The sequence below is a fragment of the Bidens hawaiensis genome, unplaced genomic scaffold (genome assembly GCF_021521415.1).
Source record: "Bidens hawaiensis isolate Kalapana, Puna unplaced genomic scaffold, B.hawaiensis_p1.1 tig00055890_1, whole genome shotgun sequence".
NCBI classification, from domain to species: Eukaryota; Viridiplantae; Streptophyta; class Magnoliopsida; order Asterales; family Asteraceae; genus Bidens; species Bidens hawaiensis.
In genome coordinates, this window is record NW_027500068.1 from 50,867 (window position 1) to 78,782 (window position 27,916).

Consider the following 27,916-nt stretch of genomic DNA (forward strand, 5'->3'; position numbering starts at 1 on the left):
TTTCTAAACCCGAAATCCCCTTTACTTAAAATTTATAAAAAAGAGATATTGAATTTGTGAGATGATAAATATGAGCTTGTGTGGTCCTTATTTATAACCGGGTAAATAGTGATTTCAATTATTTTGAAAATCACGTGTAAGGCAATCAGCCAAGACATTTTTTGGCCCCTCAAGGTGCTCAATATCAAAAGCATATCTTGAGAACCACATTTGCCATCTGACGAGGCGTCCTTGTTTATTATCTCCAGAAATTTTTGTTTTAAGGAAATAAGTAAAATTTTTGTTATCTGTCCTGACTAGGAATTTTACAGGAGTGAGATAAATGGAAAATTTTGAGATAGTATTTTTAACCGCTAGTAATTCTTTTTCATTACTGTGATAATTTCGTTCAGCTGGTTTAAAGCTTCCCGAAGTGTATCTGCATATCTCTTCTTTTTCAGCTGTTTTAGCCTTTAGAACTCCTCCCCAAAAATCGTTTGAGGCATCTGTTTCTATAATAAGAAAATCTTTTTCTTTTGGGAGATAAAGTTTTGGAAAATCTGTTAATTTTTTCTTTATCTTTTTTATGTAATCAGTATCAGATTGTTTCCATTCCCAAACATAATCTTTCTTTAATTTTACCTGTAACGGTTTTCTAAGCTCTGCAAGCTTTGGAATATAACTTTCTGCATAAGTTAAAACGCCCAAAAATCTTTGAAGATGTTTCTTGTCTTCTAAGATATTAGGAAATTTATGCAAATTTTCTAAAATGTGTTTTTTGAGGACAATGAGTCCCTTGATCAATTTCTAAGCCTAAGAAATTTATTTTTGTTTTAAAAAGATTTGCTTTCTTTTTAGATAAAATTATTCCATATTTTTCAATTGTTTTTAGAACTGAAAAAACATGAAAATAGTGCTTTTCTTCGGAGTTTGAGAAAACTATTATATCGTCAACATAGACGGTACAATATTCTTCTAATCCTCTTAAAGCGTTTTGCATATGTCGTTGAAATATGCTGGGTGCTTGTTTTAAACCAAAAGGAACTACCTTCCATTGATAATGTCCGTCTGGGCATGTAAATGCAGTTAATAACTGCGATTCTTCATCTAATAGTACCTGCCAGAAACCACTTTTGCAATCGAAACTTGAAAAAATGGTTTTTCCTCTTAAGAGGGTTAGTAACTCTTGCATACATGGGAGATTATGGCTATCACCTTTAGTAGCTGCATTGATTGCTTTATAATTTACAACCATTCACTTTTTTCCTCTTCTTTTTTTCTGCCTCGTTTTCAACTAAGAATGCAGGAGACATGTGAGGAGATTTACTTGGGACTATTAATTTAAGATTTAATAGTTCTTTGATTTGTTTTTTAAATTCTTCCTTATCCTGGGGACTATATTTCATAGGTTTTACCCTGATTATAGTTTTTGGATCAATTAACTCTATTGATGCTTTCATCCATTTTTTGGATTTTTCAGGATCTATAGGGTTTTCTGAGCATACTTTCTCAAGTATTTCTTCAATTTTTTGATACTTTCTTATTTCTAGAAAATATTTTTCTTCAGGTTTTATAACTTATTGAGTTATATTAGTACCTGGTATTTGTTTTGTTTTTGAATCTTTTTTCATAGATTCAAGAAATCCGGGCTTTCCTAATTGAAAGGCTTTTGTTACTTTTTTAATCAAAATCATTTCTTGATTAAGATGAAAAGATATTCTATCAAGCCATTGGGTAAATGGACCATATAACTGACAGAAATTGTTTCCTAAGAGAATATCAATACTTGATTCCTGTTGATAGATTGTTGGAATAATAAAAGGTTCTCCTGAGAAATAGACAATCAGATTTCTACAGACTTTATCCAACTTAATTGTTTCTTGATTGGCGATTGTTACATCAATGCTTCTGGGAGTATTTTCCCATAATTCATCGGGTATAACATGCTTGCTTGCGAGACATAGACTTGCCCCTGTGTCTATATAACAATGTAGAGTTATAATTTTATATCCTTTTAGGAAAATTTTTCCCTTGATATAAATTGAGTTAGGATTAGTTATGTTTGAATATACTAACTCATTTTTCTTTTGAGAAAAATGTAAAATATCTTCTTCCCAATTGATAATTAGGTTTTTATTCATCCAGATTCTTCGGAAGAGAAATCTTCAGAGGATGAATCACTAATTATTTTTAATGAATATACTTGCATATAATCATCAAAACTATCTTCAGAGGGAAAATATCCATCTGTTTTTGCTATAGAGATAAGCTTCGTTTTCTCTGGAAATTTTTGTCTATTAGGACATTCGTTAGCATAATGCCCTTCCTCAGAGCATATCCAACATCTACATTTCTTTTTTCCTTGAGGACAAACCTTAGGTTTTTCTTTTGAGAAGTATTTACCAGGAGTAAATTTTCTCTTTTTATTTTTCCAGAATCTTTTCTTTGGTTTATACCTTTTTTTATATTTCTTTTTGAAATATTTTTTATCTTTTGTTTGCTTACAGCCGAAAGATAACTGTGGAATTTCTGCTAATTTCTTGCAACAGTTTTTGTTGAATCTTTTTAACTGTTTTTGTTTTTTAGAGAAATCACAATATGTAGCAATTTCTTCTTTAGCAATTTTAGTAGCAAACCCTAGAGAATGCATTGTTAAACCGTTTTTCTCTTTATTCCATCTTTCTTTGGCTTTTTCACCCACGATTGGAATTTTTCATTAAGTAGACTTCTACCCAAGAGTGGTATTCTCCTGTACTTAATTTGTATAAATTTGTTTCGAATAAACAGGTGAATTCGTCTAAAAGACAGATGTCACATAACTGTGCTCTTGTTAAATTTTGTCTTGCTTTTTCAAGCAATTTCTGGTTTTCTAGATCTTTATTAGAAAAGAAATCAAGGCCTAAAAACATAGTGTATAAGGCGTTAATAATTTGTTCAAAAAGATCAATACCATCTAAATCCTCATTCCATGAGGTTCCTTTGATAAAATCTTGTATTATTCCCGCGGACTTATGCTCTATTAGTAATAACAAGGTTTTAGCATTAGAGAATTCTTCTTCATTAGACTGAATTATCAGGCTAATTTCGGTATTCCATTTATCAATTACCTCTTTTCTTTTTTCGAGGTCAAAGATACAGTCAATTTTTATAGTGTCAATGGCAGTAGAGCTTCCATTGTTAGCACTAGGTATTCCCTTATGATATGGCATAGAGAATTCAGCTTTTGCTTTTTTATAGCGTGTTCTACCATAACTAGTACTAGCTTGATGCATTCTAGTATTTTGTTTTGGAATTTCATCTTCTTCTGAAGAATCTTCTTCCTCTTCTGTTTTAGGCTCTGGAATAACCAAAACTGTTTCTTTTGGGAAATATTTTTCGTTCAAATTTTTATTTTCAAAAAATTTTTTCTCGCATTCATCTTCACTTAAAGACAAAAGTTGAACGAGTTCATTAATTTGATCCACTGGAAGGGTATCTAATTGCTCATTAAAAACTTGTTCTAATTTTTGCGTAATAGAATTCATTTTGAATTAAGCTGTAGAAAATATAATTTCTTTTTCTTCAAGAACTTGTAAATGGTTCTTAATATCATATAAGGCTGAGAATTCTTTAGCAAGATTGTTAAGCCTTTCATGAGGATCCATATTGATGTCGTTTATCAAGTAATGAATTCTTATTTGTATGGAGTGAATGAGTATTCTATATTCATTCTTTTTAGATTGAATATTTCTAAAGGCTATTTTTAAATAATTTTTTATCATTGCCTTATTTTGACTTTTGAAGGTCTTCTTCATTAGAGTTAAAAGGCCAAGTTAGCGCGTTTGGACTTTTGGAATTTCCTAATGATGGATTTCCCACGTTGAAGTTAGGAAAAGAGTATTTCTGAGATTTTTCAGAAATTTTTTCTTTTTGCCTTACGGATGTTGAAGGCTGCGTTTTTTCGTGATTATCAATTTTTTCTAAGACATCTTTGATAATTTTTGCCGCAATGACTTCTAAATTTTCTTTAGTAGCCATGTTGTCTATTTTATTAATTAATTCTTTAATTAATTCTTCTATTTTTATGAGTGAACTCATATTATTCTTAGAGGATATATGTTTATTTATGCTTCAATTTCTTTTTCTAAAGTGACTATAGTATTTAAAATTAGTTTTGAGGATATTATATCCCAACAACTTCTTTTAAAATCTCACCGTACTTATCTATCCTTTCAGACATAGACCTCATTAATTGAAGTTCACTGTTACCAGCTTCTCTTAAATGTGAAGAGGTTCCTGCATAACTATGTCTTGGTTTAGACACAAGTATTTGTTTGTTTCGAGCAATATCAATTGCCCAGTTTTCTTTGCAATGTGGTTGTAAGGGTTACTGATGCTGTTTATTTTTGTTGTTCATTAACTCGGGGAATAACCCAACCCGTCTGTCTCAGTCGCCATGGCTATGCGGAAGCAATCAGTCTCCAGGCTTCTTCTCCGCCTCCGTCACCACTCACAACCACCTCTTCTTCGTATAATCACCTCCTCTGATCCAACTTCCCCAATCCAATCTCAACGTTTCACCGATAAACCAAACCGATGCATGTCTACACTCTGTTTTTATGCTCCCAATAATCGATTCCTAACACCCGGCACCTTCTCATATTCCAATCGTTCCTTCTCAACTGAAGGCGAACAGCCAGGCTTCTTTGATTACGATGATTTTGACACTGCCGCTGATGCTAGGGTTTCCGCTGAGGACCTTATTGAGGATGCTAGGGTTTCCGCTGAGGTTATCGGCAGTGGCGAAGAGCCGATTCTTCCGGTTCGTTGCTTGGTTTGGGTTCTGGATACACTCCATGATCTTACTGGCATCCCTTGGTGAGCTTATTATTATTATTATTATTATTAATCAAATGCACAAATTGCTTACTGCATTTAACTGTTTGAAAATTTAGGTTAAAATCGTTATATTTTCAGTAGATAACACTGTGTTAACTTATATGAGGTTCTAGTCTGGCAGTGGGGGTGATTAATAGGGATTAATCAGGATTTTTATATGTAGTTTTTAGTTATACACACACACATTTTTATATGTAATTTTCAGTTTTATATATACACATACACTTTTTGGCCGGAAATTGGTTGGAATCTCGCTGTAAACCATTGATTTTGGCCGGAATCTCTCCACAAAACGCTGACTAGGACTGATTAATCTCCATTTTGGTCGGAATTGTCCATAGACCGATTAATTGGCAGGCTAGCCCAAAATTAAACAGTGGGGTGGGGTCAAGCGATTAATCGGCGCCTAGTCGGGACTCGGGATTTATACAACCATATAAGCTATATCAATCTTTTATTCAACAGTCATTTTTTTCCTATTGATATTTTTAGTAATCATATGAATTGACATTATCTTTGAAGGTGGATGACTATCATCATCTCAACAGTAGCTCTTAGAGTCACCTTACTTCCCGTGCTTCTTGTGCAGCTTAGCAAGTTGAAGAGGAATGCTGAGTTGGTATCTCAATGTCAGTTACTTCTTGCTATGATTTTTTAACTTTTTAAGTGATTCAGAAAGAGATTGACTGTTAAACCTTAAAATGTTGTTTTGACTTTTATATATTTCTTATAGTGCCTTTACCAATACCGCCACCTTTCTCAGGAAAGAGTTGGGTAGAACAGTACAAACACTTTCGAGATAAAAGGAAAGAAATTGGCTGCCCTTCGTTTTTATGGATATTAGCATATCCACTTGTTCAGGTTAATCATTTGTAAATCGTTATAGATGATAGACTTTTTGATTTATTAAATATCCTGTGTACTGTTGGTTGGTTTATTTTAAAGATTGATACATTGGTGAACCCTCTAAATGATACTTCTCTCTAGTTCCGACTTGGAGTCTTGGACATGTTTAAAAATCATCGATTTTGATAATTTAATAAGATAATAGTTTGAAAAGATCCTTGTGTAAAACCATGATGTCTAATATAATAAATTAATAATTCTTCAATGTTACAAACATATTGTCATTTTTTAAAAGGTAGAGATCACTCTAGCTTTTCTTATTGCATTTGATTATTTATAGTTGTGAGTTGTACTCCCTTTATTCAATGAGTTTTATTTTTACTCAAATTTTACAATGTACTATACTGTGTGATTCCAAGACACAATAAACAATACTGTAAAACCTTACTACTGTTATGTAAAATGATACACAAATTTACAATCCACTGATGTTTATGTGAACTTTTTTTAACATTCACGGGATGAGGAATGAACTCCATAAGTTACTATTTTATCTATAAATTTAATACCGTTTTTTAGTTTAGTAAAAATTTACATGGTCCCAACAGTATTAATTTGTAGACGATTTGCAGTAATAATAAATTTAATATCTCATTCGTTGAATTTAATTTAATTTGCAGATTCCTTGTTTTATCTTGGGGACAGTGAGTGTCCGACAAATGGCACTGGACCATCATCCTGGCTTCGATTGTGTAAGGCAACTTATAAGTAAATAATTAGTAGTGCATATATTAAACGTTATATAACCAATCTTTGGCTTGTAACACCTTATGATTGTTAATCTTTCTCTTGTCATATCCATTTCTTTTTAGGGAGATCGGTTGTTCAAACAACTAAATCTAATCTATGATTGTTAGTTTTATGTTTTAGCTTTAATATTTTATATACTTTGATATTTGGAAATCACCGATGAATTTTTGAAGTTGATATTTTATTCCTTCATTTCAGGGGGGCACTCTTTGTTTCCAGAATCTGATTGAATTGCCACATGGCATGACAGGTTGCATTTTTCCCTTGCTGATAGCTTCACTGCATCTTGTCAATGTCCGGGTAATTCCCTTTCTTTGATTATTTGACTTCATGAAACAGAAATTCAACATGACTAGCAGAGAGCCCGCGCTTTGCAGCGGGTGTAAACCATGAAGTCAAACCAGAATCAATTTATTGGTTTGTTTTGGTTTAATTTTGAACAGTTCGGTTTCGGAAAGTTTCTGCCTCCAAGGGACATGGCGCAACATTCATAAGTCCTTTGAAAAAAATATAGCATGTCATCAATACTTTCATTAATCTTTAAAACATCTAAAAACAAACATTGTTTATTGGAAATCATAATAACTAATGGAAGCTGTTAATATTGTGAATAATCTTCGATCCTTTCATTCACAAATATATCAGAATATATAGAGTACAAAGGGCCTAATCTATATTTGGCTAATATTCAACATTGACTACCAAATCTTTATATAATAATACTATATATCACTAATAATTCACAAATATATCAGAATATATAGAGTACAAAGGGCCTAATCTATATTTGGCTAATATTCAACATTGACTACCAAATCTTTATATAATAATACTATATATCACTAATAGAAGCAATTACAAGAGCCCACTGATTGCGTTCGCATGCTACTGCCCATGATCTAACCTTAGGTTTCCTCTTCACACGTCCAACTGCCAAACCTCGCTTAAATCATTCAGCCATCTGCCCCAAAGCCTTTTCCCAAAACATATTAAAATGAACATTAAAAATTCATAATTTATCGTCGAAAGTTCAGAAAAAGCCTTGTGAAGCCGATGCCTTTTGTAGGCAGGCATATCATTCACTGTGGAGGTATGCCAACATTCACCAATTGTTCGGATGATTGTTGTCCAGATTACACATCCAAATTAAAACATCCCAGAGGCTCACCTAGCTGCAAAAAGATAGCATGCCCAGATAATTTTAATGGTAAATATGAATCATATATATTTACAATGCCAATAGCTTCAATTGCAATTTATCAATTGCAATTGAAGGAACATAAAACAATAACTGATTAAAAGAAACAAAAAAAAACTTACGGTCTAACTTTTTACCAAGAAGAACGTCCTGCACATCACGGGACATTATTTGACTTTTCTTTTAAGAGCATTACCGTTAAAACTAAAAGGACCAATTAGGTAATTCAAATGCTTTGGCTTGATTCCTTGATATGGGTTCAAGGAAGTAAAAGTAAGGGGATGAAGCCGTCAACCCAAGGTCACTGACGAATCAAGCCAGGTAACAAATCATATAGAAAGGAAATTGACTTAAATTTTTTTCCAAAAAGTTGTTCAATTAACCTAATCAATAATCCATCAAATTCAACCTTATTAGCACCTTATTAGCAGGTTAGCAACTAAGTGATTTGAAAATGTTTGTACGATATCAAATTTCTTTTAATTAACAAAAGCATGATGCGTAAAGAAAAAAATAAAGTTAGGTATATACTTTTGCATGATCCAACATCACCAAAAAAAAAAACCAATCCAAATAACTATCAGATTCACCTCCATAAAGGGACATATATTATGGCATTTGCATGTCTTCTTCTTTCTTTAACTATTAATTTATATTGTTTTATTAATATTATTTTAGTCTTGCTGTGTGTTTATGTATACCTAGAAGTTTATGCGCATTGGGTCATGTTCATCTCCTATTTGCCATCAAAATTCTTAATAAACTTCTAAAGTTAACAGACTGTTATGAAAGATTTGGGTGGAATACATTTAATTTGATCCTCTTTAATGCTTAAATGATGGCAAATTTTAATAACATTTAACAGCTATAACATTATTAGGCCTTAATTTTATATCATAGATGACTGGCTATAATACCAGACCAAACAAACTTATGATGAAATGGGAACTAAATACAATACCTACGTTTGCAAACTGGATATCAACAACATAACAAAACAGTTGACTCCGAATAACCAAACAGTTGTATTTAATAAAACTAAGAATATATAAAACACATACCTACTAAAATTTGATGAAGGGTTTCTCGGTGTCGACAATAGATAACAAAAAAGTGAGAATAATATACATGCCTGCACAAAATTAAAGGGATTCGTTAAATGAGTGTAATATGTCTTGCAAGGTTTCTAGCATAATCGAGTGGGATGGGATAACTAAATAGCCATTGGATATTAACATTCGTAAAAGAAAAGGTCCTTAACATGCTCTTGCGTCATGCTTTATAATATAGTATAGATAAAAGTGTAACACGTTTACCTTCTCTTTTACTTTCAAACCTCGAAAGATGCATGGACAAATCCACGGTGTTCTAGCTTGTGTTGCTTTTGCATCACCGTTTAGGTAACCATTATGTTGTTTCAACCTGCAAAGGGCAAGCAAGTAGAAATAATAATACTGATTTATGAAAATATCGTCTATTTTTAAATGAGGCGTGTCTAATACATTAACATTAACGCCCTCCAAATGAAAATGTGTTCTCATTGTTCTCACTCAAATATGGTTTCTAGTCTACTATACACGCCGGGCCTAGTTAGTTAAAGTTTCACATAATCTTTCACCTAATCTCCTTCTTTTGTCGTATTAACCTAGACATTGCAAAATAGGTGGGTCTGGTAATAGGGTAAAACAAGCCATTTTAGTCAAAATGTTATCTGGGAAAAGGTAAATTACAAAAAATATAAAAAATGGTAATCTGACACATTATTCCATATATGAGTCTTCTAGATCTATATTGTGAAAATAATAATATGTAGTTTGTTTTTGGGTAGTTCAAACCCATACCTAATTGTAGGGGTGTAAATGAGCCAATGCGAAATGTGCTACTGGAACGGGCTTGCAAAAAAAATAATACCCTTTACATAGAGTGTTTCAAAAACTCACAAAGTATTAGACAAGCAGAGGTTAAACCGGATAAGTTATCAAGGCCGTTGGACCACCATTTTACTTAATAAATGCTTGTACAGAGATGTCGTAACAAACATAATAGCATTTTCATGAAGAGTAATACCAACAATGATGTATATGATCAATTAACAAGGTGGTTATAAGTATCAAAACTCTTCTTTTCAAAATTAGGAGCGTCCAAGCAAAATGTGTCAACTTTGTGTAGCTAACATGAAAGAAGAGTTTTTCAGATAAGCTTGTACCATACAGCCATAGCACATTATTGTGACCATCTATATTCTTATACCAAGTTATAACTAAAAATATATGTAAACCACATGTTCAATAGTATAGTTGAAGAAGATGATATCCATAAAACAAATCACTAAACATTTACATGATCAAGAGAGGTAATTTACTGTCAATGTTTGAGGTGTACCAAAAGCATTAATGAGTTTGAACTTTCTGCACACATCAACAAACTGATAATCATTTGACATAAGCCAATGATTAATTCCTAAAATAAACACAAATTCACCTTGCATCTTTGCTAAATGCATAACAAAATGTGCACCCATCGTCGGTGAAGCTAAACATGCCCCTGACGTGTTGCTCCTATAAAATTGATAAAAACCACAACCTTTCAAATAACCCATCATCAAATCAATAAAAATAAAAAGAAATTAATCTGGAGACACTAAACTTACGAATCAGGTAATGGGCTAAAAACATGACTTTCAAGGTAATGGGCTAAAAACATGACTTTCACCTATAATAAACCTAGGTAAAATAGCAAGAAACACCCTTTAGTTATCATTTACCAAAACACCATTCAATTGATTTTACAAAATCATTTAGGGCAGAGTGCAAATGATGAACGAACACTCATCATAATCATATGCAATGACATGTGTATGCAATGTCATATGAAATATGAAATGGGCCAAAACAAGATTGGGTAAATAAATGTAATTAAAAAAAAGTGAAACTACTGTACAAGCCGATGAACGAACACTCATCATAATCATATTATCTGGACAAATTTAAGTAGAAGTTATCCTGTTTAAATGACTTGCTTTTGTAATTGGCTTAACCTTTCTAAGAGTTTCACCAATTATAGAAATTGGATTATTTGAATGAAATGCAGGTCACAGAGACAGAAATCAAGTTATTAATTCAACAAACATGTATATATAGTAATTGAGTTCATATCACACACCTAGGGTATTTAAATGTTTCATCTTAAAACAACAAATTGAAACAATCTAATTGTCTGCCAAAAAGAGAGAATTTTATTAAGTCTCCTAGAGTAAGCCTTAGCAACATATAAAAAAATTATGGACATGAAATTGTTGTCAGCCAAGATTAGTGTGGTTAGCCTTACAAGATTGCTGACCAACAAATCAATTTCCTAAATTATAATCAAACAACCAAATATACATGTTTAATTGAGATGAAATTTGATACCTGAATAATCTATAGAGTTTCCCCAATCGTAACCAAATTAAAAATTGTATGAACCCTAAAAAGAATGATAATTAGAGATGAAATTGAAACCTGAAAAAAAAAAAAGACAACGAAATTGAAACCTGAACCTGAGAGATGAAAATTGATGCGTGAATAATTTATGGAGTTGTTCCCAATCGGATGGGGAGTGGAAGAGTTAGAAGCGTTCAATTGAAGCGGTAGTTTAATATAGGGTTTAAAGGCGTAATTCAACATGAAACGGACCCAATTGAAGGAGAAGGAGAGGAAACGTCTCCGGGGCTGGCAACTTAAACCAACGTAGCCGGGATTATAAAGTTCACCGGAAATCATAAAGAAGTCATAAATGTTACGGCGTCTGAAAGAGAGAGAAAGGAGGAGATCAAAGGCCGCCTATAACTTTTATAATGTAATATAGATAATTCCCTTCACTTTGAGTAATATGGTGCTAAAGACCAGGAAGGACTGTTTGTTGATAAAACGAATTTTAATTACTAAATCTATAGAATGGCGTTGTTGAATGTCGTCTTTTTGTGCTATCATTATATGGTTTAGTTAGTTTGCACACTTTGTATTATTATTCATTCATAGATATAGATTGTATTATATGATAAATGAAGGGTTAATTGCACTAATGGTCGCTGTTATTTGCTCATTTTGCACTTTTAGTCCCTAACTTCTACAAATTACAGACTCAATGCAACTTTTTAGAAGTGGGTAAACACTTTTGGTCCCTAATTGGATGGGCGTGAACTTTAACCGTTAAGTGGGTGTAAATTGTCAAAAGTGCCCCTAATAATTAAATAGATAAAAACATAAATAAATCAATAGTACCCACCCCACACTCTACCCTACCCTACCTTACCGGCATCATCTTGCCAGCATCATTAACATTGCAACACACCGTTGTCTGGAAACCTGCACCACCACCGCCACGTTTCTTTTTTATTAACAGTGCGCCACCATTCTCCCTTGTCTCCGACACCCTGAAAACTTGAAAAACGAATCAAATAGGGACACAAATTAGTGTATGGTGCGACGGGAGGCGCTATCTTCACCTTTTACATGCGGGATCTGAAAAATCGAGGCTCATCTGCTGTCGAAGATGATGAAGCGGAGAGGTATGGTGGTGGGTAACTGTTGAGCTTCAAAGTTCTGCAGTCGAAGATGATGAAGCTGAGAGGTGTGGTGGCGGATAACAGTCGAGCTTCAAAGATCTGCGGTGGGGCTGCTGTCAGATCTGCAGTGGGGGTTTCAGTTGCTGGTCGAGTGAGCTTCAAAGGTGAGTTTCAGTTGCTGGCCGGTTGGTGTGGCTGCGGTGGTGGTCTGGCTAAGAACGGGCAATGGTGGTTTAGGCGATATGTTTTCCGGCTTTAGTGTTTGGATAAGAGGTGGGAAGAAATGGAGTGGAAGGGGATTGATTTTTGTGGGGGCCTACAACTTTTTTTAGATTTTAAGTTATAATTTTTGACTATTATGTTTTAATCTTTAATAATAAAGGGTATTTTTGACACTTACCATCCACTTAATGGGCAAAGTTAACATCCATCCAATTTAGCGACCAAAAGTGTTACCCGCTTCTAAACAATTGGATCGAGTCTGTAATTTCTCAAAATTGGGGAACTAAACATGCAAAATGAGCAAACCATTCGTGTAATTAACTCTAAAATGAATACTGATTTTTCTTGAGAAATGGTAAGGTTTTGAGCAATTATTTATTTATTTATTTTATTGTTACTTTTTTCCAAAAATATCAGACAGTTACAAAGAACCTCGCCTGTCTAATGTCTAGCTGATGTAGCAATTACTTTCTGAGAGTTATGTAAGTAGGCTTCTGTAGAGGCTGTATGGTTCTGGTTTATTTATTTTGTATTCTATGTTTCTGAATTTATGGGTTATTTTTTTTAATCAGGTTTCATTTGACAAGTCTTCTTTGGCAAGGCTGCCAAATCTAATTGGTGTTTTAGCAAAGGTGAGTGAACTCTTTTATGTATAAAATTCTGTCAGTGTTCTTTTGGGGGGCATTTTGTAAATGAGTATTATCACTTGCAAAACATGACAGTGTATATTATGTTGGCTTATTCTTGTTATATAACTCAAGACATGCATTCTAACATCTGTGTGTGTGTTTTGCAGTATTATAAGTACTACCTGCACTGTCTCACTATTCCTATACTTTTTGCTGGATTTTATCTTCCACAGGTAAACTAAGTTTCTCATATTTTGCAGCAAATTAGGTTGCAGTTTAAATCATTTAATTTTAACAAGAATAAAACTTGTTTTATTCTTGTTATATAGAACTGACTGCTTGTTCTATACTAAGAGCCGCTATTAATCAATGAAACTGTACTTATTGAAGAAACTTAGTACTATAAAGAATGGACTTCATATATGATATCTCTCATGTGGCTGGATATTAAACATTTCACTTTTTTAACAGTTTCAGTAAGTTAATTTTAATTGTTAAGCTCAGATTTTAATAATTCTTTTGCAGGGCAGTTTGCTATACTGGACAGCTAATAGCTCCTTAACCCTTGTTCAGGTTGGCTTTAGCTTTCTAACACCCCATTTTATATAATTCTCAACTAACCCATTTCATTTTTGCCCATATTTTTTTTTAAATTGTTGGATTTATAATTAATCACTTCTAATGCCAACTTATGCTATGTAGAATCATTCGTTAATTTGGTAAGTATGTTTAATTTTAGTTATTTAACTAATTAATTATGCAGCAATTAACTATGAAGCATCCACATGTTCGTGAAAAATTGGGATTACCTGATAAATTGGCTCCAGAGGATTCCGGAAAGTCCCCTGAAATGGATGGACTAGAATCCATATTCACTGTTCCTTTGGTTAAAAAACGTATTCAAGAGTTATCAGTACTAGAGATCTATAATGTAAGTGCCCCCCCCCCCCTCTTTTTCTTTTCCGGGTTTCCTCTTTATTTTTAGGTGGTTACTTTTGTTTGTTGATTGTTAACTGATATTGTTTCTCTTTTTTTTTATCTGGGTGGTTGAAATTATTTATAGCTTTCTATCTTGCACCTTTCAAAAGGGGATAAAGATAGAGCTGTCCCACTTCTAAGGTAATACACTGGAGCCTTCATATTGGTTAAATACTTTGAACGGAGATTCTAGAGGTAGTTTGTAAACGAACGCGAATGGATCATGTTTGTTTCACGTTAATCGAATACGAACAAAAACGAACATGGTTTTCTTGTTTGTGTTCGTTCTTTAAGAAAATGTGCATGTTTGCGTTTGTTTATTTTGTTTGTCAATGTATAAACGAATGGTTTACGAACGTAAACGAATGGACATAATTGAACATAGATGAACGAACAAAACTGAGCTAACTGTTAAAAGTAATGTGAAGAACTTTGTGTTGGAGCTAAAATGTTATTAAAACTAGACTAAATTGTAATGGGTCAAAAAAATTTAAATGAATATGTTAACGAATGTAAACTAACGAAGTTAACAAACGTAAACTAATAAATATAAATGAGAGTGTAAAGGAACGGAGAAAAAAAGTTTAAATAAACAAACGTCACAAACTTGAATGAGCGAACGAGACATGTGCTCATGTTCATTCTTTTAACTAAAATAACACAATTATTATTCATGTTCGTTCATTTATTAAATAAATGAACTTCCCACCGAATGGTTTACGAACTGTTCACTAAACAGTCGACTCGTTTACATGCCTAGGCAAAATCAATGGGATTAAAAAGGGTAATTTTGGTAAGGGTCAAAACGGCTCAAATTTGATTGCAAATTCATATGAATGGATTAATCAAATTATTCATGTGGTTATGTGCATTGAAAATACACTCTGGGTGATTTTTAATCAATTTGACCTTTTCTCTTTCAAGCTTATTTTTCACATTCTACCTGTTTGACCCAGTACTTATATATGACAACCCGGGTCAACTCATTCATAAATGAGTTAAATTGTTAATGATGTGTATTTAGTCTATTGCTGTTTTCCAAAATTTGAACATAAATTGCAGATTGATACTCGAAAAGGACCCTGAGCATGTTAGAGCATTGATCACTATGGGTCAAATTTTGATGAATGATCAAAAGTTAGTTGAGGCTACTGAATATTTGGATCGTGCTATAACCAACGTATGAAGCTCTGATTTCACTCTATTTTTAAATTATTTTCCAATTTTATTAACCAAGTACTTGTTGCAGCTTCTTCGTTTTGGGCATCCAACAGAACTTGAAGATATCAATAACTTGATTGTAGCATCAAATTCGTTTGGTAGAGCCCTTGGACGGCAGGTGAATCTTTTTTCTATATGTTATTTTATATGACAATTTTTATTTCTATTTTGTATATGATTTTTTTTTCTTTTATACTAAGAATTGGGGTTTTATTGCAGGGTAAAGTGGTAGAAGCTATGGTACACCTAGAAAGAACAACAAATATGAAAGTGCCAGAGGATGCAAAGACCAAATTGTACTATTGTGAAGGCTTGTTAGCTCTTTCAAGGTAACAGTTATAACAAAACACATTATCTATTGGCATTAAAATTACTCCCTTAATAAATAAAGGGAAAATTTGTCTTATAAACGTTCACAAATATCATATATATCCAACCCAAAGTTAAAAGTATCATATATACCCATTTCATTAAAAGCTTTTAAATATATGACCATTATACCCTTGTTTCTTTAACTTTTAAATTTTATATAATAACTATTTTTTATCTCAAGACTCTTTAAATACATTAAAGAATATATGTTTTCTATTTATCCACGGTCCACCTATTTTAGTAACTAATTTAAACTGTATAATCATGAAAAGGCAAAAATCATAGTCATGATTTGTTTAGCTTTTTGTGCTTCTTTAAGTTCTTTCGAAATTAATATTACTTACATATCACATCACTTTAGTTGATTTATTTAACGCTCAACAGATATCTAGAATTTCAAACATCAATGCCACACTTTTTATAAAAAAATTATTATTATTATTACTTAATTGTTTAAAACTCGTATTGTTAAATAGGTGTTCATTGGTTTCTATGCATGTTGTAAAAGAAATTAAGTTGTTTTAATGAACCAAATAAATCTTAAATTTTAATAAAAGTACTGTTGATGGGTAAATATGAAAGTTGAATGTTAAAAATGGATGAATGTGAATTTTGTAGAAAGGTTACATTCTCAGTTTATAATGAAACTAGTGATTTCTCTATGCATGTTGCACGGTGAACTTGGTTGGTAAAACCTAGGTGTTGCAGAGGTAAACTTGGTAATCGGTTGTATTTAATTGTAATTGTGATTGTGTTTATGAATACAATAGGGTCCTATATAAAGATAAATACAAAGCATTAGGGCCGGCTATAATAACCAGGGCCGGCACATACTAAACTAATACTGTCGACTAATACTCCCCCTCAAGCAAAGGCCGGGGACCGACTCTTAGCTTGAACTTCAGAAGGAGGAAACGGTTTGATGGTAGAGGCTTCGTGAACACGTCGGCAATCTGATCATGAGTAGAGATAAACTGAACAGCTGGTTTTCTTCGAGCAACCTTCTCACGAACAAAATGAAAGTCTACTTCCACATGCTTGGTTCTAGCATGGAATACTGGATTAGCAGATAGGTATGTGGCTCCTAGATTGTCACACCATAAGATAGGAGGTATCGGCATAGGAGCACGTAGTTCAGTCAACAATGCTTTCGGCAACTGTAACAGCCAAGGCCTTGTATTCAGACTCAGTAGATGACCGAGATACAATCTTTTGTTTTGTGGCTGACCATGAAACAAGATTCGATCCCAGACAGATAGCATATCCCCCATGGATCGATGATCACCTGGGCATCTAGGCCGGTTTGCATCAAATAAGGCTGTTAAGTTGTGAGCACCGGTGTAGGCATGTAGGACAGGAGAGGATTTGCTGGAGATCACGGGTCCATGTGTGGCAGTTCCGTGGAGATATCTTAGGATACGTTTGACAGCAGACCAGTGATCTTCAGTAGGGCAATGCATGAACCGACAAACCTTGTTGACTGCAAAGGTAGTGTCAGGACGGGAGAGGGTCACATATTGTAATGCTCCAACCATTTTGTCTATATTTAACCGGATCAGCAAAAGGAGAACTGTCACCAAGAGAAAGCTAGCAGTATAAGGAGAGGGTACTGGTTTAGACTGTGACTATTTAGCTCAGTTCAACAGTTTAGAGATATTTCTTTTGGGTAAGAGTGACATCAGACCTGGTACGAACCACTTCAATACCCAGAAAATAAGACAACGACCCCATGTCTTGAACTGCAAACGAACGACTAGGCACCACACAATGTGATTAATAGTCTGGTTGTTATTCCATGTCAGAATGATGTCATCAACGTACACAAGCATATACATAAGTGCCCCATTATTAGAATATATATAAATAAGAAGGGGTTTGTTTTGGATCTCTGAAATCCGAGAGTAGTTAAGGAAGACGATAACCGTTCAAACCACGCTCGGGGAGCCTGCTTGAGACCATATAAAGACTTATGCAGGAGACACACATGATTTGGCTTATGGGGGTCAAGAAACCCTTGTGGTTTCAAATAAACAGTTTTCTTTAGACCCCCATGTAAAAAGCGTTGTGAAGATAAGTTGCCGTAGGGACCACCGATTAGTGATAGCCAGTGAAAGAACAACCCTGATGGTGGTGGATTTCACCACTGGACTAAAAGTTTCAGTGTAATCTATGCCTGGCTGCTAATTAAACCTTTTGCAACCAATCGCGCCTTGTAGCGCTTAATTGTCCCATGCTGATCCCTTTTGACTTGATATACCCATTACAATCAACAATATTACTATAAAGGGCACGAGGGACTAAGGACCATGTACCATTACGAATAAGTTCAGAGTATTCCTCTGCCATAGCCTTGCGCCAGTGAGATTCTTTGTTGGCAATGGAAAACGAGGTAGGTTCAATATCAGGTAGGTGGGGTGGTGGAGGTGTGAAAGGAGGCTGAATTGTAAGGGTTGTTTTGTTTGGGGTTAGGTCTTAGGTTTGGTGGACGTGTACGTGGTGGTGGTGGTGCGGTTTGGGAGGTAGCAGATGTGGTGCTAGTGGAAGGTGTGGATTGGGTAGATTATGAAGTAGTGGATGGGTTGGGGGTGGTAGAGTAGCAGACAAAAGCTGGGATCGAAGGAGCTGGTAGTAGGTTGGGTAGTAGTAAGTTGGGCTTGTGAGGAAGATAGAGTGTAGGCTGGTTGTGACAGTTTGGGTTGGACCGGTGGGGATGAGTGTGAGGGTTGTGGAGGTGATGGAGGAGGAGATAGTGTATCTTGGTCGAGGTCTGAAGGGTTGGTTTGAGCTTTGGATGTTTCATAGAACAGAATGGCACTGATTGGATAAGAGGAAACCATATGGGTTAATAGGTGTTGTAGAATTGTGGTTGGGCAGGAGACGGAGCAAGAAAAGGAAACGCGTTTTCATGGAACGGAACATATTTGGCAGCATAAATGCGTTCGGTGACATGGTCAAAACAACGATAATCATGATAGGATGTGTTGTACCCAAGGAAAATGCATGGTGTAGAACGGAAATCCATCTTATGAGGATTATATGGACGAAGATGAGGAAAGCATCGACACCCGAAGACCCGTAGGAAGGAGAAATCAGGTGTGTAAAGGGAGATATGGCGGAGTGTGTGCGAGAAGGCATGCGATTGATTAAGTAAACAGCGGTTTCAAAAGCATAATGCCAGAAACGTTGGGGAACATAAGCCTGTGACATGAGTGTGAGCCCAGTTTCAACGACATGACGATGACGGCTTTCAACTGTACCGTTCTGTTCGCTAGTGTGGGGACAGGACAAACGGTGAATAATGCCAATTGAAGTGAAGAAAGAGGAAAGGTTTCGGAACTCCTCTCCCCAATCAGTTTGTATCGATTCGAGTTCGGTGGAGAACTGTCGTTCAGCCATAGTGACAAGCTGTTTAAAAATTGCAAAGACATCAGATTTACATTTTAAAGAAAATAACCACATGAACTTTGAGAAATGGTCAACACATAACCGAAAATAATTGTGGCCATCAAAGGAAGTCACAGGGGCTAGCCCGCATATACCACAAAAAACTAAATCCAAAACATGAGAACTTTTATAATCTGAGATAGTAACAACTTTTGATGATTTACAAAGAAGAATACAACGGGTATAAATACAGAGAAAAGAACTAGTATTGAGGAGTAAAATCCTCCGATGACTAAATTAGAAATTTATACAATAAATGCAATGAATGATAGCAAATGCAGGAGATATTTGAGGCAATTGTTTAGAGTTGCCTAATACCCCTCGTCAATGCGAGACGGAGGTGGCTGCAGACGAAGCATTGTGCGAAACTTTTCAAAGAGAGATTTTGGTAAGCTCTTTGTGAAGATATCGGCAACTTGTTGATCCGTGGAAATGAACCTCGTATGGAGACGTCCAGCAGCGACTAATTCTCGAATGAAATGGTAATCAAGATCAGTATGTTTTGCTCTCTTGTGAGGGATTGGATTTTGACTTAGAAAAAGTGCACTTTTGTTGTCACATAAGAGATGGGTGATCCAAATAAGCTCCAAAGCGGTGTTAGCCGTGGCCCTATATTCCAACTCACAACTTGAGCGTGCTACCGTTGGTTGCTTCTTTGCGCTCCAAGATACCAAGTTTCCTCCTAAGTAAATGCAATAACCATAGGTATATCTTCGAGTGTCGATGCAACGAGCCCAATCTGCATCAGAAAAACCTAGTAAAACAGTGTTAGGTGGTCTATCAAAGGTTAAGCCGTGTGATAAAGTCCCTTTGACATATCGGAGGATGTGTTTAACTAGCTGAAAATGAATAGTGGTAGGATGTTGAAGGTGTTGGCTAGCTTTATTTACGGCATATGATAGGTCCGGAAGAGTGATGGTTAAGCATTGAAGAGCACCGACAGGAGAACGGTAGAGAGTGGGATCGTGGAAAGGTTCACCAGTGGATTGGAAAGAATCCTTTGGTGTGAGAGGAGTGGCAACGGGTTTGGAGTCGAGCAAGCCAGCTCGAGAAAGTATGTCATATGCATACTTTAATTGATTGAGGAACAAACCTGTTTTGGTATGGGTGACCTCCAAACTGAGAAAGTAACTGAGGTTGCCGAGATCTTTATTCTTTAATTTTGAACTCCTTGTGAAGACGGCCAGTGAAAGTGGTAATGAAGCCTTCATTGTTACCAGTGATGATTATGTCGTCTATGTAAACAAGGATGTAAATTAAAGTGCCGTTGTTTTGAAGATAAAAAGAGATGTGTCGGCTCGACTGCACATGAAACCAAGTGTGATGAGAAAAGAACTTAATCGTTGAAACCAAGCTCGTGGAGCTTGTTTTAGACTATAAATGGCATGATTTAGCACACATGATTCGGACGAGCTGAATCTTGGAAACCTGGTGGTTGTTCCATATAGACGTTTTCTTAAGATTGCTACTTAAAAATGCATTGTTGACATCGAGTTGTCTTAGTTTCCATTTGTTGATGGTGGCAAGGTTTAGAAAAACTCGGATGGTGGAAGATTTAACAGCGGGGCTAAAGGTGTGAGAAAAATCTAGACCCAGAACTTGATTGAAACCTTGAGCGACAAGGCGAGCTTTGTAGCTTTCAATGGAGCCATCAGATTTGTACTTAATCCGATAGATCCATTTGGAGCCTATGATATTGGTTGAGGTGGGACAAGGAACAAGGTGCCAAGTGTGATTGGAATGTAAGGCTTGGAGTTCATTATTCATGGCATGAACCCATTTGGAATCTTTCATTGCTGTTTTGATGCCTTTGGGGACATGTGATGAGATAAGAGAATGATGAAAAGAATGATTCTAGAAATGGGATAAATTGGCACCATAAATGGTTTTGAAAATACCATTTTTTGACCGAGTAGTCATAGGATGAGTGTTGGTTTGAATGGGTTGAGATTGGACAGAAGTGGATGAATGTTGGGCAGAATTATTGGGCTGATTTGAGGTGGATTGGGCTGAGTATGGATTGTCGGATGGTGGGGTAATGGGCTCGGCTGAGTATGGAAGAGGATTTGGGAGAGGGCTAGAGGATGAGGTAGAAGAGTCGGAGAAAGGGCTTCTGTGAGCAGTGGTTGGGCTTCTGTGAGCAGTGTTTTGGCTGTTGGGAGGAGTTGAGACTGGGCTGAGTGGTATTTGGGCTGCTGGAGATGCAGTGATGATAGGGCAGCGGTGACATGGAGTGGTGGATGAGGTGGAAGAGGTGTTGATTGGTTGAGGTGTTTGAGGTGTTGGGGTGGGTAAAGAGTGTTCGAAGTTGGTGAAGGGTAGGTTTGATGTGTCAGTGTTTGTGGAAGGAGTGTGAAATGGGAAAACATCTTCGTCAAATGTAGCATGTTGAGTGGTGTAAATGCGACCCGTTGAGGGATCTAGGCAACGAAAACCTTTGTATCGTGGACTATAACCAAGAAAAATGCAAGGAGCACTTCGTGGTAATAGTTTATTTTTGGTATAGTCACGAAGATACGGATACACTAGACATCCAAAGATGCGAAGATTGGAGTATGATGGAGGTTGGTTAAAGAGAAGTTCAAAGGGGGATTTGTTTTCAAGGAGTTGTGTTGGAAGACGATTTATAATGTAAGTGGCGGAAGTGAAAGCATCAAACCACAACTTTGGTGGAGCATGAGCATTGAACATCATTGCTAGACCGGTTTCGGTGATATGACGATGTTTGCGTTCGGCTCATCCATTTTGTTCCGGTGTATAAGGGACACGACAAGGGATGATGTATGCCATGCTCTTGAAACAAGTTTGAATTTGATTATTTGTGAATTCGGTTCCACCATCACTTTGATGTTTTTAGAAAATTGATTTTGGACAACATTTAAAAAGGTGGTGAGAATGTTGTCAAAATCGAATTTAGCCTTCAGAGGATAAAACCATGTGAACCGAGAGTAGTCATCCACAAAGATTACATAATATAAGTAGCCATCTGTAGATGCAATTGGTGCGGGTCCCCAAAGATCACAGTGAATTAAGTCTAAGACATGTTGCGCGCGTTTGTTATTTTCAACAAAAGGTAAATCTTTTGCTTTTGATAACTCACAAGAATTACATAAACCTGGTTTTGGTAATAAAGATGTAACATAGATATGACCATGTTTATTTAAACTAGTGATGGTATCAAAAGAAACATGTCCTAGACGACTGTGCCATTTATTGTACGAAGCACAAAGATGAGAGGCTGAAAGCGCAGCAACAAAAGATTTATGACTTTGGGTGAGCACATAGAAACCATTTTCACAGGTGCCTCTAGCAAGAACTTCCCTCGTTTTTCGGTCTTGAATATGAAAGTAATCGTTAGAAAATAAGACATCTACGGGAGAATCATTTGAGAGTACTAATTGAGAGTAGATTTTTGGTGAGATTAGGAACACAATAACATTTTGTAAGGAAAGACAATTGTTTAGAGTTGTGTTACCAACATGAGTGATTGGTAATGTTTGACCATTACCAAAAGTAACACTCATGTTACCTGTATGAGGTTTAGAATCGGTTAAACCATAATTTTTAGTAAGCATATGGGTTGTGGCACCTGAGTCGGCTGTCCAGTCGGGAATTTCGGGCAAGGCTGCATTGAGCAGTGAATGCTTGGGCTAGATTTGCATCTAGATTGAGGGCTTTTTGAGCATAAGAAGCTAGAGTGGGACAAGTAGCATAGTGACCGTCTTTGCGACACAATTGACAATGAGGAGGACGTTTGGTGTAGGTATTACCTCACCCTGTTGATTGGTGTGAGCGGCCCTTGCCACGGGATAGAGGATGATCGGTTGTTATATGTTGGTCTAGTTAAGTTAGCATAGAAGGCAGCCTCGGGTTGGGTGGAAGGACCGTGAAGCTTTTGAACAAACAGTTCCTGATTTTCTGCGTTAGCAAGCAGGTTTCGAAAAACAGGAGCAGGTTTGATTGTTCTTTGAGATGTGGAAAAGGATTCAAAGGAGGCACCTAAACCACAAAGAAACCAGTGGTGTTTATCCTCGCTACTAATGGGGTGTCCGATAGATGCAAGCTGGTCACTTCCGACCATATTCTGCTACAGAACCGGCACCTTTGTGAAGGTTACGAAGAGAGTCTTTTAAATTGTGGATTCCCTCAATAGAGCAATGGCTGTAGACATTTGCAACGGCTGTCTAGACCGAGAAGGAAGTGGTGTGTCCAATTGTTTCGGACATAGCTTCTTCGGTGAGGGTGAAGTTGATGAGAAGGACCTTTTGGCCGGAAGATTTCCAGGAGATAGAAGGCTGGATCAGCAGAGGTTTCATTGTTGGAAGTGATAGTTTCGGGTGGGCAGGGTTTCGTACCATCAATGTGGCCGAGGAGGTCAAGGTAAGCCAAAACAGGGGTAATCTGTTTCCTTCATGGGAGATAATTTGCGGAGTTAAGTTTTATATTGATTAAGTGGCTGAGAGAATTGAGAGGAATGCTTGAGAGATTTGTTGAAGAAGACATGATTGAGGCGGAGAGAGGACAGAAAAAGGTTAGGTCAGAAGATAGTCAAGGAGACAGGATCAAGGCTGATACCATGAGATAGTAACAACTTTTGATGATTTACAAAGAAGAATACAATGGGTATAAATACACAGAAAAGAACAAGCATTGAGGAGTAAAATCCTCCTATGACTAAATTAGAAATCTATACAATAAATGCAATGAATGATAGTAAATGCTGGAGATATTTGAGGCAATTGTTTAGAGTTGCCTAATATAATAAGATAATAGGTTTAGTTTGGAAGATTTTCCAACTGAACAAGGATTACACTTAAATCAAAAGTCTTAAAAGAAACATGTAAATGATATTTAGAAAGCATAGTCTTGAATAACTAGGAATGCGGGTGTCTGAAACGTTGATGCCATGTGGTGTTTATAGTACGAGCTGTTGAAAAAGCGACTTTTGGAATTGCCGGCTGCTGTGGAAGTGTGATTGACTAAAGTCCACCATCACTTTGAACCGTGAGGAGGGTAATGTGTGTAGACTTGCCCTTCATAGAAAAAAAGTGGCATGAAATTCAAAATAAACATTGATTATCTTGACAAAATTTTTGTACAGAAAGATGTCATTTAAGAGCATGAGCATGAAGAATATTGTTTTAAGTAAAAGTGGGTGACGAAATTCTCGAGGAACCGATATGCAGGATGAGTAGGGCGTTACCATTACCAACATGTAGATTATCATCACCAAAGTCAGGTGAGTCAAACCTTGACATATCTGGTGCTGCATGGCCATTAGAACCTGTATCTGGAAGCCAGTTTATAGATAATGCTTGTGAGCGGTGGTCAGCATAATTAGCGGACTGTTGTCGTGAGCGGACTGTTGTCCTGTCCTAAAGGTAGATGGATCTCTGTGCGGACATTGAGAAGGAAGGTGTCCAATCCCACACCTGTTACAGCTTCCATAAACAGTATTTTGATTAGAAGCCCAACTGAATTGACCTGAATTACGAGTCTTAGTCCCCTGGTTGCGATTGTTAGTTATTACGCCCACCACCGCCACCGCGATTACGATGGCCGCGGTTGTAATTGGATTGCCTAGTCCTGTTGGTGTAGAAGGCTTGAGGATTGGGGTTCGATGAGGCATTGTGGACTGGTTGAAGTTGATATCCTAACCGTATCAACCGGAACAAATGGTGAAGTGGTTGCTGTGACCTCGATGTTGGGTTTTTGGATCAAAAACTCGTGGTCGGCAAGGAGACCAGGAAGTTCATTGAATACCACGCTAAACACTACCAAATAAGGTTTGTTTGACACCATTATATTCCTCGCGAAGACCTACTACAACAAGCATTACAATATCTCTATCTGGCATTGGTTGTCCAATGTTTGAAAGGGCGTTTGCATACTTCTATGCCCTCGCGAGCTATGCAGTCAATCTCGGTGGTATCTCGGTGGTGTCTCGGTTATCGGTACTCGTGTGAAATATTGGTCAAAATATCGGTACCGATAATATCGGCTATATTGACCGATATTTCACCAATATATCACCGATATTCCCAATATTAGTATTTTAAGTCTTAATTTTCAAGTTTTAGTGTTTAATATTGGTGTTTTGAGTATTAATCAGTTCCTACATGTTACAATTGTTAGTGTTGCAAAAGATTAATTTGTTAATAATAGGAGAATATACTGAATTATTAGTGTTAAAGTGCTATATATATAAATTCTGTATGATATTAAAATTACTGATATCCCACCGATATCTCACCGCGATAACCGATATCTCAAATATCGGTCCTCGGCCGGTATCAGCTATTTTTCCGCATTAACTACTTAGCTCGCGAGGTATGCAGCCGGCGTCTCGTCTCCTTTCATTTGAATCTTAACAGTTGGCTCTCAAGGTAAACTCCCTGGAGGAGGTACGTGGGGCATAGGCTCGTTCAAGACCGAGCCAAAGGTCACGCGAAGTGATGCCTTGAACGTGTTGAAAGCATGATTCCGAAAGAGTGGAGATAATTAACATTCAGACATGTGCATCATTGCACAGCCAAATCGTATGGTTTGGATTAGCTTAGGTGATCGGGGCTGTTCCTTCTTTTCCAGAACCGAAGTTCCTGGAGAAGTGATGGTTACAGGAGGACATGGAATACTCCCATCGACATAGCCGAAAAGGCTGTGGGTTGTAAGGAATGGTTGAATCATGAGTTTCCAATGACCATAATTTGTAGAGTTTAACGTGAAGCCAAACTTATGTGAAGTCTTTTCTGTAGTTGTGAAGGCTATAAGTTGATGATCAGCCACTGTGGAATAGCCACTGTGGAATGATCAGAAAGGATGACGGCAAGAAAAAAAAGGATAGAACCATAGGCTCTGGTACCAAAGAAAACTTGGTAATCGGTTGTATTTAATTGTAATTATGCTTGGGTTTATTATGAATACAATAGGGTCTTATATATAGATAAATACAAAGCATTAGGGCCGGCTATAATAACCTGGGCCGGGCCCATACTAAACTAATACTGTTGACTAATATGCAGCGGTGAGTCAACGCAAGTTCGGTCGGTGTCGGCTATATTCGTTACGATACCGGAACTAAACCAAAAAAATAAATTCGTAAAATTAACATATTTAGAGCAAAGACCAAAAAAAGTAACGACCCTTATATAGCTTATTATACCAAAAAAACTAACATATTTAAAACTCGAGCGTAGCGGCGGTGAGTCAACGTGTACATGGTCAGTATCGGTTACATTTGTTACAGTTTAAACAACATATAAAAAACAAAAAAAAAAGTACACGTATTTTGCAAAAAAAATAATAATAAAAGACAAACTTATGTAAGAATGGGTAAAAATGATATTTAGTTACTTTCTAGCGGGGTGTGTGTGTGTGTGTGTGTGTATGGGTGGGTTAAAGTAAAGAAGAGAGTTTTCAAGTAAGAGTAAGAATAGATCTAGGTCATTGGATTCAGATTTAGATCTAATGGTTGAGATTAGTATTTTCCAAATACCAAATGGTTTTCTAGGATCTAGGATTTAGGCTTCATATTTCCCTACATAGGTTTACATAGTTTCTTAACTTCAAATTTTATACCCTTCTTACCATTCTTAAGAAACTTTTTATTTTTATTTTAATCATTTTCTATATATATATATGTGTGTGTGTGTGTATAGGGTGAGGACCTATGAGAACTTTTTAAAATTAAGAACTTTGAGAAATATTTTGGACAACAGAAAACCCTTAAAAATATTAAAAATGTAAAAAAATAAAAATGTTTATCTAGCATCCCGTTTTCATAATAAATAATCAAAAAAAAATTCTCGGTTTTGCTAAATTATACATATATGTATATTAATATTTAATCTCCGGTTATATAATATACACATATGTACATTATCATGTATCTTAATTGTGCATGTGTATAAAAATAACATGTATATGTATATACGTGTTTATAAGTGTTTTACGTTTATGTATAATTTAGCAAAGCCGAGTTGTTTTTTTTATGAAACTGGGATGACGTTTTGGTTTTTTTACCTTTTTTTTTTTATTTTTGCATTTGTTTTGGTTTATAATATTTTTTTTATTTTTTCTTGAAGGGTTTTTTGTGGTCCAAAATGGTTATCAAAGTACTCAATTTACAAATGTTCTCACACGATCCCAATCCTATATATATATATATGTATGTATATATATGAATGATATTTTAACTATTGGGGTCATATGATATTTGTGAAGTGTTTAGGGTTTGTATATGCAATTCATCCATAAATTTTTTATATAAATGGTTGATGTGTCAAATATGATTACATGAATTGATTATTTAAGTAATGATCTATTTTTTGAACAAAATTATATTGGGGGTTTCATGATTCAAAAATAGACTTTGGGCAAACTTTAGACCCATTTGACCGATTACATTTTTGGTTTGACTCGTTTTGGCAGTGCTTACCTAGTTGTAGGACGCAATGCTGATGCAGAAAAGTATTTGCGCATTTTAACTACTATTGATCCAGCTTATGGTGAATACTTGAAACATGTTGAAAGCGAAGCCGAAGACAGCAATTTTGCAAGTGATCTTGAAAATAGCAGGAGAAAAGATTTCTGATCACATTCACCTTCCGTCCATTTTTATAGATCTACAAAGGTTCTCATGTATTTTTATTGACTTTTTAGGATAACAATTAGTATAATCATTTACTTTAGAAAATTGTATTTATAAAAGTCCATTTGATTGACTTTTTAGATAAGGTAACAATAATAATCAAGGTTAAATTGCTAGTTTTGTTTGTTTATACATGGTATGTT

At 35.7% G+C, this 27,916-nt stretch overlaps 1 protein-coding gene across 1 annotated transcript; it reads left to right on the plus strand.

Moving 5' to 3' along the window:
- Positions 1-4,414: 4,414 nt before the first annotated feature.
- On the plus strand, positions 4,415-27,869 carry LOC143601202 (ALBINO3-like protein 2, chloroplastic). The gene is made up of 14 exons (XM_077078672.1): positions 4,415-4,836; positions 5,380-5,486; positions 5,591-5,718; positions 6,384-6,455; positions 6,712-6,813; positions 13,052-13,111; positions 13,276-13,341; positions 13,634-13,681; positions 13,872-14,039; positions 14,172-14,227; positions 15,149-15,266; positions 15,336-15,425; positions 15,527-15,636; positions 27,554-27,869. Exons 1-14 carry the CDS (start codon positions 4,415-4,417, stop codon positions 27,714-27,716), a joined length of 1,710 nt encoding a protein of 569 aa, XP_076934787.1. The 3' UTR covers positions 27,717-27,869.
- The last annotated feature ends 47 nt before the right edge of the window (positions 27,870-27,916 follow it).